General features: G+C 48.6%; 1 protein-coding gene across 1 annotated transcript in view; it reads left to right on the top strand.

The window, feature by feature from the left end:
- Positions 1–1,114: 1,114 nt before the first annotated feature.
- The window catches only part of Lrrc27 (leucine rich repeat containing 27), a 28,740-nt gene continuing 17,945 nt past the window's right edge, over positions 1,115–11,909 (top strand). Inside the window, exons 1-5 of the mRNA XM_057778839.1 lie at positions 1,115–1,191; positions 2,380–2,613; positions 4,183–4,313; positions 8,213–8,271; positions 11,169–11,306. Of these exons, the coding sequence (XP_057634822.1) occupies positions 2,428–2,613; positions 4,183–4,313; positions 8,213–8,271; positions 11,169–11,306 (514 nt within the window). The 5' untranslated portion in view covers positions 1,115–1,191; positions 2,380–2,427. The remainder of the gene's footprint in view (positions 1,192–2,379; positions 2,614–4,182; positions 4,314–8,212; positions 8,272–11,168; positions 11,307–11,909) is intronic.

Genomic DNA, 11,909 nt, shown 5'->3' with positions numbered 1-11,909 from the left:
GTGTGTGTGTGTGTGTGTGTGTGTATTACAATTTACTCCCCATCTCACCTTCAGTTCTAAGTGATCTGCTAATACACATTTGAAAAAATTATGTACATTTATTATTGCATAAATATGGGGCATACCACGGTTCATGTGTGGAGGCCACAGGACAACTTTGTGAAATTGGTTCTCTCCTACCTTTACTTAGGTTCTAAGAATTAGCTTAGTGAACTTACCCACTGAGTCATCTTGCTGGCCCGAATAAACCATTTTTGTTGCTGTTGGTTTTGTTTTTTTAGCTCTGGATTTCCACTTTAGTTCCATCATATACCTTAGGTACAGCTCCTGTTTTTGCTGCTTCAAAAATGTTTAGCAAAATTATATCCATGTGCCCGATAGATGAGGACACAACTCACTGTTCTGACCAGTTCATTTCCGGTGGTTTCCGTAGATTTGATCACGGGTCGTGTTGCCCTGTGTGTGACTCACCAAAATGGAACTTTCTAAGATCCTAAGTTCTGGCCTCCAGAAAGGAATGACTCACATCACCTGACTGTTTAGGATCTTCTATCTCCCACCAGATCTGGTTTTAAGGTAGTTCACCATATTCTGGGAATCTCTTTTCTATCGGGATCCCTTTTGTCTGTGGAGTATGGTGTGGTTTAGGGTGTATGCTTAGTTGACCGACCTATGCCCAGTTGTGCAGGTTTCTAAATGGGTAGGGACAGCCTCCAAGTTTCCACATTCGGAGCGTCTGTGCCGAATCAGGCTCCGCTACAACAACACTTCTCTGCTTTAAACCCTGTACCCGGAGCCACGATCATGGCACTGCTGCAGCGGCTGTTTCTACGCAGGCGCGGAGGTCAGCGGTCGGCTCCGGGAAGCCTGTGGCCAGAAGGTCCATTGCCCTGGAAGACGGTCCGCTCAGCAGAAGCACCGCTCAGTCTCCTTCGGGTCCCCAAGCCCTCCCCGAGTCCATCCGCCTGCCCTCTCGAAGTCTCTTTCTAGCCTTGTCACCCACCACAGGCCATAAGCGCACGCGTACCAAAGCCACCCCACCCCCCCACACGCCCCGCAGCTTGACGCCCTCGGGCCTCCGTAGGGCAGTTGCGTCTCCGTGGCGACGGTCTGGGTCGCGCGGCTCCATTGTTAGACAGCGCCTGAACCTCTCGGAGGCGGGGCAGCCGGCGTGCCGGGGCGGAGTCGCAGGTGGGCGTGGAGGCTCATGGAGAGGAGGAGGGGTGCTGTGGCGTCAATCACCGCTGGCCGGGCTGGATTGGAAGGGAGCGGGCACCTGACTTCACGCTGTAGGACGGTCCCCCGGGATGGCGGGCGTGGACTCCGGGGTTGGTGGGCCACCGGGCTGTGGGTCTGTCTGCTGGGGGTCCTTTGAACATTGACCTCTGATAGCGCGGTGGTGGGAGAGGACTATGACTTGGTCCCCTGACCCTCTACAGTGGCCACGCCCCGAGGATAGAAATTGAGGCCCAAATGTCGAGTTCTGCCTAACCAAGCCCCAGTGTGGAAACCGAACCATCAGTCCTTTGCTTCTCTCCCGTCAACGCATCTTTCTTACAATGTAATCTGTTGGAGGAAGAATCCTTTCCTCCTAATTCTAAGGTGTAGAAAAACAACAATAAACCACAGACTATGCAAATACCTGGAGACCTTAGGGAGCCCCATCCCCGGGTCAGGAGCAGACCTAGGCTCCCCATGAATTGTACACTCTTGAGGCCAGATCCTTCACTGAAAGTTACCTTCTCAGAAAGGAGTGACAGGCAGTCTTTGGACGGACTAGCTGACAAATGATCTCAAACCTATAAGCATTCCAGCCATCGTCTTTGCTGGGATTGTTTTGAAAGTATGCTCTGACTAAGCAAAAGAATTATTGAACTTTAAGATGCAAGATTGTCTTGCCTAGGCAGAGAACCAAGGCGGAAACAGGCTTACCAGAAACCCCTCCCCATTTTGCAGGTGGCTTGCAGACTTCCCCCTTTGTTTTTATTCTATCCTGCTTACTTTTGCAGATACTTCCTAGTTAAAGTTATATTGTAGCCAGGTATGTACTTGATTATAATTGCAACATTTTCAAGGTAGATGCAAGGAGATTAGCAATTCAGAGCTCACCACAGTGAGTTGGAGGCCTGCCTGGGCTGCCTGAACCTATATCTCAGATCATAATAATCATTTTCTTTTTTAAATTTTGTGGTACAATGTGAGGAGCAAAGAATTTAACCAGTGCCGCCTTGTGTTCCAATATTTACAACTTTGAAAGCCAAATTCATGGTTCAGTTGCTTTTTCAGCAAGTCAAGTCCCTGCAAATGTGCCCTGCTCCCATCCCGTCATGCTCCCCCGTGACTTCTGGTTGCTAGGACCCTCCCCCTTCCTGTTTTCAGGTGACTCCATACCAAGAAGGATGAGCTGTGGCCACTGGAGGGCATCGGATGGAGGACACAGAGGAGGCTGCCAATGATCCTGAGAATGCTGCTGTTGCCAAGGGCATACCTGCTTCCTTTTCCAAACCTGATGAGTCTGGTTTTGAGGGAGTCATCTCTTCCTCACCAATTTTAGACCTGAGTCAAAGAGGCCTCTGCCATTTAGGAGAGTTATTTAAAGTTCCCACCCTTCAAGTAAGTGTCTCGTTCCTGGGAAGGTGCGGCACACAGGTGCCTGCAGCCAGAAGCAGAATCAGCACTGGGCTTTTTGTCCCTCTTGTTAGGAGAGGTGAATTGTAGAAGGAGCAGGAGGGTTAGCTGGGGTTTCACGGGCTGACCACAACAAAGAGCAACTGAGATGCGGTGCCAGGCAACAGAGAGAGCCAGGTGTCAGGATGGGGCAGCCTTCTCTACCCTGCAGGGTGTGTTTCTTCATGGGAAACCCTCAGGCTGTGATCAGCCTGGGTAGAGACCACTATCCAAATAGGTGGGTCTCTGATTTAAACCACGTGTCCTTGTGCAGGGCCTGGGGACTATGAAAACAGTTGGAAGCTTTCTCTCGTTGTCTTGGACTTTGCTGATGTACACTGCTTTCCTGTGTGTCAGGCCCTCCTTCAGGGCACTTCCTAGTAATATTGCATTGTCCCCAAGTTTTCTGGAGCAAGCAGTGTTGATGGCAGATGGGATAGAGGATTCCCCCAGCAGTGCTGGCACGGCTGGCACTGTCCTTGTGTCACAGAATGCCCTTAAATTGCATTCGGCTTCATCTGGAACCTAGAAATGGCACTGTGGTTTGTTGTAAGGTGGCATGGGAACACACGTAGAGCCCTTGTCAGGGACAACAGCGCACTGAGGTGAGCTGTTCATTCCCTCTGCGCATGTCTGCTCTCAAGGCATGCGAGCCAGCTAGCACCCTTGCCCTTCGAGTTTTGTAGACAGGATCTTGCTATGTCGCTCAAACTGGCCTCAGATTCACGGTCCTCCTGGCTCTGGCCTGGCTGTTAGCCTCCAGGAGTGCTCTCTTAGTTACAGGGACCCACCTCCTCAGGTGACTGTTGTTTACACGGCACTTGCTAAGAAGTGAAGCTCTCCATTCTCAGGAGTCCAGCTAAGCGATGAGATAGCCATTGCCTTTATCCAGAAAGGAAGGAGGAAATTCCAGCGTCTTTTAGGTCTAATCTAGACTCATACCTGAGAAGACAGGTGTTGCTATGAATGTATTTCTATGGCAAAAAAAAAAAAAAATTGGCCAAGTGGTGATGGTGGTGGTGGTGCACCTTCATTGTGGGAGTGCACAGACAGAGAGCTGATGAATGTCCCAGTGCTGTCCGTGGTTTCAAGCAAAGTTGGGACACAGTTTCTCAGGGCTCAGATCAGGCCTCACGGATCATGTCTTCTTACCTGGGTGATGGCTCCTTTCTGCGTGGCTGGTCATCACAGATCATGCCACAGCAGAATGTGCCTGTGTCCCGTAGCTTCCTCCTTAGTGCCAACTTGGAATGAGTCAGGCAGGACTCTTACTGTTTTCTCACTGGGTTCGCTGTGAGCATGTTACTGAGTGTGGCCAGGGAGAAGGAAAACAGCACTAGGTTTTAAATCTCTGATTCTTATGTCAACTGTTTATATTCTTTAAGGGGTTTTTTTGTTGTTGTTGTTTGACATGTAGTTGTGGTTGTTTTAGTCCTTTTGGAGATGGTTTTTGGATACATCCTGTTTTAAATTTCACTGGCTGATAAAGCATCCTCTGGTCCCCTTCTGTGGAAGCAATTACACCTGCAGAGGAATTCGCTCAGTGAGATTCCGAAGGATTTCTTCCAGTTGCTGCCCAACCTGACATGGCTGGACCTCCGTTACAACAAGATCAGGGCCCTTCCATCAGAGATTGGCTCTCACAGGTAAGTGTCTGCTCCTTGGATGTGCAAGTTGATTGTCTTCAACTGGGATGGGCACTTAGGAAGCAGAGGCAGGCAAATCATTGTGAATCTGAGCCAACTCAGGCTACATAGTGAATTGCCATCTCAAAATAAAAAAGTCCAGATGGTTCAGACACAGCTCACAGGTCCATAGCCAGCTGTCCCAGGTGTGGCTAATCTTGTTGTGATGAGCTCTTTGACATGGTAGAAAATGGCAGCCTTGGTGCCCCTGCTAGAAAGTCCACATTGCTTCCTGAACAGCTGATTCCACCCTGACTCTGCTGTGGGAAGCTGGCTGAGATCAAAAGTACCCTGGCTATATAAAAACCCAGCCAGGCGTTGCCTTGGGCCCTGGAGAATCCCCCCTGGCTCTTGGGGAAGAGTTTTGCCCCCTTTTGGAAAGCTAGAAACCCCCAGGCAAGCAGTATAGACTGTCTTCCCACATTCCTGCCCCTCGGCATCCCAGGGTTTCCCAGAACTCCCAGTTGCGGAGCCCAGATCAGCCCACCCTCGACAACCAGGCTTCCACTCCCTACCCCAGCCGCGGACTCACTGCCGCCTTGCCTGGGTCTGCTCTCTGTGCCACCGCCCCCTCTACCAGTGTTAGATGTGCCCCGGCTACTCACTTCAGACCCTCCTCTCCCCTCACAGAGCTGAGCAAAGGGAAGGGCAGACAAGTCCCCGAAGTACTCAAGAGTTTACCAGGGGTCAGGGACAAGGTAGGAGACGAGGCTGAGGAAGGTCTTCAGGGTTTGGGAATCTATGCTCTCAACTTTGAAAGAACTGGACGCAGATAGGGATAGAATTAGCCTTGGCGCCAGATCACTGCCTAAGGAAGGAAGCTATGGGGCAAAGGGTAGAAGGAGTTGGCAAGCAGCCAGGGCAGTGGTCCATGTAGGAGGCTTGGCCAAGTGACTGCAGCTGGGCCTCAAGGGACCTCAGAGCTTTTGGGATTGGCATTGACAGCAGGCTAGAAAACAGATGTGTCTAAGGTTGACCCAGTTCCCATGTAGTCTCCCAGGGAACTCATCAGTGCGCTGTGCATAAGGTTTGCAGAGGTGCCTTGCTTGCGCTGAAGGCACCATTTGTTAAGTATCGATTGTAGCCGGATGGTGGTAGTGCATGCCTTTAATCCCAGCACTTGGGAGGCAGAGGCAGGCAGATCTCTGTAAATTTGAGGCCAGCCTGGTCTACAAGCGCTAATTTCAGGTCAGGTTCCAAAGCTACAAAGAAATCCTGTCTCGAAAAACAAAAACAAAAGAAAGAAAAAGAAAAAAAGTGTGTGGGGGTGGGGAGTGAGCACTCGGCACAAATAATGGTGAGAGCAAATGCCTTGCCCTTGCCCTCCACGCTCCTGCTCAGCAGTCATCAGGAGGCAGCTAGTTTTGACACGTCTGAGCTGGGGATGCACCAGAAAGCCTCCTATGGAGCCCTGGAGACCCTGGAACCAGCAGGGTAAGCGGTGCATGGACTGGTGGACTGGTGAGGTGACAGTGCGTGCCTGGCCAGCAGGTGGTGACACAGCAGAGCTGGCTCTTGGAATCTTTGGGTTGTTTCCACCCAGTTATACATGCCTGGCCAGGCCACCCGGTCTTCTGGGCCTGTGTCCTGTACAGAGTGGCTTTCTTCCTCACAAGAACACCATCTTCTGTGCTGGGATAGCTGAGTCGTTTTGGCCACAAATTATTTTATGGTTAGCATTCATTCTGTCGAGTAGTTGTTCCTGATGGTTAAGGTCACATGAAGTCTGCTGCCGAGGGGTCGACTTCCTGTTTCTCCCTCCCCAAATGGTGCTTAGTTCTCAGATCTGGAATCCTTGGATTTTGACAGCCAAAGCCAGCTGCTTTGTGTTGTTGAATTTATAATTGAGTCTCTGATTTTACACCTATTATGTCATTAAAACTGGATCCACTTGCTGAAGAGCTGAAACATATTAATTAAAAATTTTAAGTAATTGTGGGCTCATTAAAGGCTTTAAAGTTAAAAAAATATATTTAAAACAATAGTATCGTCAGAGGCCCCCCCCCCCACTGTGTGTGGATGTGTGAATGTGGGCGCAAAGATTAAAACAAGGCATGCTGACTCGTTCTCTGGAGGCTAGAAGCTGGCAGGTGTCTACTCAGTTGTAAGTTCGTGCTGAGGTAAGCAGCAAGGACAGTCTGATTAGTGATAGAACATACAAGACCAACACAGGTTTATCCCCACATGGATATTGTTATATCAGGTAGAAATCCCCTGCATACTTTCAGCTTAATATTTAGTAAATATTAAATATTACAAATATTCTTCTAAAAGAACTCAAGCCAAATGGACTGGAACGCCTTTGGCTTTGGTGCTAGAGAAGCCCGGGCACATTGCTGAGTATCCTGTCCCGAGTCGCAGCCAGCTCACAGAGCTCCCACATCCCTGCTGCCTGTTTCCTTATGAGGCATTTTAAAAGGCACTACAGCCAAGCTGATGCGCTGAGTCAGGAAGGCTCACATAACCGGCCTCTGTACACATCACGTTAAGTTTCTTAGGGCAGAAGAGACAGTTTGGTGGTTGAACGGGCTTGCTGCACTTGCAGAGGAGTAGGTTAGGTTCTCTGCAAATGCCCACATGGGCAGTTCATGACTATCTGTAACTCCCAGATTCAGCAGATCTGACACCCTCTTCTGGCCTCCATGGGCACATAGCGCGTGTCCATACAAATAGGCCATAAAAACATGCATACACATAAAACATTTTTAAATAATATTTCAAAAGAGACAAGTTTTTTCATGAAAATATCAAATAAGGCAAGATGTGATATGTACCTGTAATCTTAGCACGGGAGAGGTAGAGGCAAGAAGATTGTTGAAAATTTGGGACTGCCCTGATCTGCATAGCAAGGTCAACCATGCCATAGAGTAGAACTGTTTCAAAAACAAACTTCAAAGCATAAGAATTCCTGAGAAAGTACACTGTGGAGAACGATGAAGTCAGCAAACATGAGCTTGACCTGGGTGCTGAGGCTGCAGTACCCCCCACCCCAGCATGCCTTCTCTTTGCTTCTGGTCCATCAGATATGGTCACTGTGAGCCATCAGTCCAGAAGGCAATGGTTTCAGCATCATTCAGAGTCTCTGGGTGTAGCTCAGGCCCAGAGCCCTGCCTTCTGCTAGCCCTGAGATAGCCATGAGATAGACCCTGTATTCAAGTAGACAGCACAGTGAAGGAATAGGCCATCTGAGACCTTGTGCCAGATTTCACCTGAGGGTCCCAGTAAAGGAGAAGGAGAAAGCAATAAATTAATAATGGATACACTCTTAAGGATTATGATAATCTCAACACTGGGGAGGCAGAGGCAGGCATACCTCTATGAGTTTGAGACCAGCCTGGTCTACAGAGAGAGTTCTAGGACAGCATAGAAACCCTGTCTTGAAAAGCAAATAAACAAGCCGGGCGGTGGTGGCGCACGCCTTTAATCCCAGCACTCGGGAGGCAGAGGCAGGCGGATCTCTGTGAGTTCGAGGCCAGCCTAGTCTACAAGAGCTAGTTCCAGGACAGGATCCAAAAGCTACGGAGAAACCCTGTCTCAAAGAAAGAAAGAAAGAAAGAGAGAGAGAGAGAGAGAGAGAGAGAGAGAGAGAGAGAGAGAGAGAGAGAGAGAGAGAGAGAGAAGAAAAGCAAATAAACAAAAACAAATGAAAAAAACAACCAGAATAGATGCAGGACAGAGTACAGTGTAGTTCTCCTGCTGTGCTCCAGTTCCGAGATGTTTGCTAATGGTGCATAGTGCGTGTGTGTGTTAGGATGTCCGTGACCAAGAAAAGAAAAATGAGGCCTTTTGACACAATATTTTACAGGTGGTCATTTCATCTTCTGTTTTCTAAAGTATTTTGTTGTTGTTTTCTTTTAAAGACATTTGAAAACTTTGCTTTTAGAAAGAAATCCTATCAAAACATTACCCATTGAGCTAGGTAAGTACCACAACAAAGTGAAAGGTGGCTTTCAATGCTTTGAAGTCCTGGGCTTGTGATGGAGGGGAGAGGCATGATGGAGGAAGGGAGGCAGTGAGGTGTTCCAAGGCCCTCTCCCAGGTTGTTAGTTCCTTCTCCAGTTGCTGTGGTAAGGCACCCTGATGAAACAGTTTAAGGGAGGAAAGGTTTGTTTGGGCTCACAGCTCAAAGGTTCATGGTGGCCAACTGAAGATGGCAAGGGTCAGCGGCCAATTGAAGATGGCAGGGGTGGGCACATTGTATCTCCAGTCAGGAGGTAGAAAGGAGCAAGTGCTGGTGCACAGCTCATTTTTCCCTTTTCTACAGTGCAGGATCCCAGCCTGGTGATGGTGCTACCCACAGTGGCTGGGTCTTTCTCTTTTGTTTAACCTTACCACAACACTTGCCCATAGGCATGTCCAGAGGGCCGTCTCCACGGTCCTTTTATAGCTCATGCCTGTTCTCGGACAGAGGAGTTGTTAGCACTCACGTGTGTTGTCGATGCCAAAGCCAGACAGCTTTGCATTTTGCACACAGCCTAAGAAAACCTGCCCATACAATGCTCCATGCTGCCGGCATGTGGCTTTGCTCTCCGTGGGAGCCAGGCTTGAGTCTTAGGTGCTTAGGTTCAGTGCCCTCCTTTGGACTCGATCTCAGTTCCTTGATTCTTTGGCTCACATGTGCTTCTGAGGTCCGAGAGGATGTGAGGGGCCATTGTGTGCGTTTTCTCTGCTATAAACTGAGGAAGACACTCATTTCCTCCTTAAATACTGATTTGTCTTGGTTTCTACTTTCTCTTATCTTTGTCTGTTTGAATTTGATTTGCTCACCTCCCATCTTTGTTGAGTTGAGTTGAAAACTTGGAGTTTGATTTCAGGTCTCTTTTCTTACACACATTTGAGCTGCACTCTGTCCTAAACACTGCCTTCACCATGTCATTCAAGGCCGCATGTCTTCTGGTGCTATTCACCCATGGGCTATGTTAAAGTTATTTTCTTCACTGCTCTGACCAGAACATCTTGAAGATGGATTTGCTTTGGCTCACGTCACAGAAGGTATTACAGAGTTCACTGGGACAGGATATGCAGCTGGGACAGGTCAGGAAGCAGAAAGCACAGAATGCTGCTGCACATGGCTTTCTGCCTTTTACCTTGATCTATGGGATGATGCCACTCACATTCAGGTTCCCTTTCCCCTTAGTGAAACCTCTCTGGAGACACTTCAAAGATACGCCAGAGGTGCGTCTCCTAGGTGATTCCAAATCATCCCAGTTAATTATGAAGAATAGCTGTCATAGCTTGCTGCTTAGATTATACACAACTAGAGATTCTCCATCTGGTTTTCTGTGGTGCTTTGCTGTTTAAAAGGCAGAGACTGTCAGGGAGATAAAAATGAGAAGTCAGTTGTATGCAGCCCACTCGCAGTTACTAAAATGCAGGAAGTTTGAGCACCCTCAGCCGGAAGGGAAGGGAAGCAGCAGGCAGACAGGAGTGACTTCATGATAGCTGCTTACCACGTCACATGCTCTCGGTAAGCAGGTGACAGTGCTCAGTGTCATTCTATCACTAAAGCACTGTGTGTTTTCAAAAAGGTGGACAGTCATCTTTGACTTCCCTCAGTCTTTCTTCTCAACATCAGTTGGCCATGAAGCCAGTCTAGAAGTGGGAGTGTGGGGGAAGGTGCCCCAAAGGGTACACATATGGGAGCAAATCAAGAAGACGATGGCTGGATTGAGACTGGGGTGGGAAGTGGATCCCTAGGACATTCTTAGACTTTGTCAATTCAACTATGTTTGGAGACTCAAGCCTGTAACCCCAGCACTTGGGCTATGAGACAGGAGGATTGCTGCATGTGAAAACAACCTGAGTTAAATAGTGAAATCTAGGCCAGCCTGGGCAACAATGGAGTGGAATCATCTCCACGGAAACAAATGAATGAAGGAATGAATGATGGATGTCTATCACCCTCTCCCATTTCCCCATCTCTTCGTTCTCCTCTTCCCTCTTTTGACACAGTCTTTTGTAACCCAAGCTGGCCTTGAACTCCCCAGTTGAGCTCAAGATATCCTTGATTCTACCTGGAATCTTAGGCATGTGCCACCATACCTAGTTTATGCCTGGCATGGAACCCAGAGCCTAGGCAAGAGCTCTACCAACTTAGCTGCATCCCCGCTCCATCTAATACCCACGGCTGAGTTCCTCTGCTAGACTTTTCGCTGCAATGATTGCCATGTTCAATTCTAAACCTGTTGGTAATTTTTGATTCTTTGTTTCATTAGCATTCCTATTTGTTTAAGTATTTTGTTATATTCTCCTCAAATTAGATAGGCATCTCTACTTTTCATTTCCTTGGTTGTGTTTGTAATGGCTGCTAAAGCCTTTGTTTGCTAATCCTGGCATCTGGGCTGCCTGAGGACAGTGTCTGTGACGCCTATCTCCTCAGTACAGGTCCTATTTTTTTTTTTAATAGTTCATATAGCTTATATGTTACAAAGGGACATTTTTGGTAATGTAGCCGCTTTCTGCTACGAATTTGACTTAAAGGTTGCTGTTGTTTGGCTTGTTTTTATTATCATCAATTATCTGTCTCCCCTGAAGAGTTTGGCTCACAATTTTTATTACATTTATTTATTTTGTGAGTGTGCAGTTTTATCATGGCATGAGTGTGGCGGTCAGAGGACAACTCACAGGAGTGAGTTCTCTCTTTCAACTAGGTGGGCCCCAGGGATGGAACTCAAGTCATCAAGCCATCTCACCAGCCTCACCTGCAAAGTTCTTAAAAGAAAGCCTCAGGTGTCTGTCACCTCCTCTGCTCTGCTCTCCCTCCTGGGCTGTCCTCTAAGAAGCAGGCAGGGTACTGACACTCCGCCTCTGCTGCAGGGCAGGTCACTACACTGAAGGCACTGAACCTGAGACACTGCCCTCTGGAATTCCCACCTCACCTGATCGTGCAGAAAGGCTTGGTAGCCATCCTGACCTTCCTACGGATCTGCTCGGTGGAGAATGCCTTCCCTGGAAGTGAGTCCCCTCAGGGTTTGTAGAGATTTCTATGACTTGATGAAACTGCAAGTGTGGATCAGAACCAGGAGAGCTGCTTCTCCAGCCTCTGTGGAGCTCACATGGCACATGCCAGCCCCTACACTGGCCCAGATGCCATGCCTTTCCCTGGCTCAAGTTCACTCTGAACAGTCCACACCTGTCTGGGTAGATGTGGTAAAAGTTCATGGGAGGCCGGGCGGTGGTGGCGCACACCTTTAATCCCAGCACTCAGGAGGCAGAGGCAGGCGGATCTCTGTGAGTTCGAGGCCAGCCTGGTCTACAAAGGGAGTTCCAGGACAGGCTCCAAAGCTACAGAGAAACCCTGTCTCGAAAAACCGAAGGAAAAAAAAAAAGTTCATGGGAGAAGCCAGCTGTGGCAGTCTTCACCCCATCCCACTAGCAAGCAGCTACTTTGGGGGTCCTTGTGCTGCTCCAGACAGCTTTGTAAAAAGTTCCATGAGGTATATCCTGTTCCTTCCTAGATGCCAGGAACTAGCTTAGTAAGCATGGTGTCCCCCTGTAGGATACTTACCAAACTGTCCCATTTTGTCAACATATTGACCAGCCAAAGAAGAAGGGAGG

Source organism: Chionomys nivalis, chromosome 8 (assembly GCF_950005125.1).
Source record: "Chionomys nivalis chromosome 8, mChiNiv1.1, whole genome shotgun sequence".
In the NCBI taxonomy this organism is placed as follows: domain Eukaryota; kingdom Metazoa; phylum Chordata; class Mammalia; order Rodentia; family Cricetidae; genus Chionomys; species Chionomys nivalis.
Note: the sequence above shows the minus strand (reverse complement) of the source record. Positions and strands in the feature narration are given on the sequence as shown.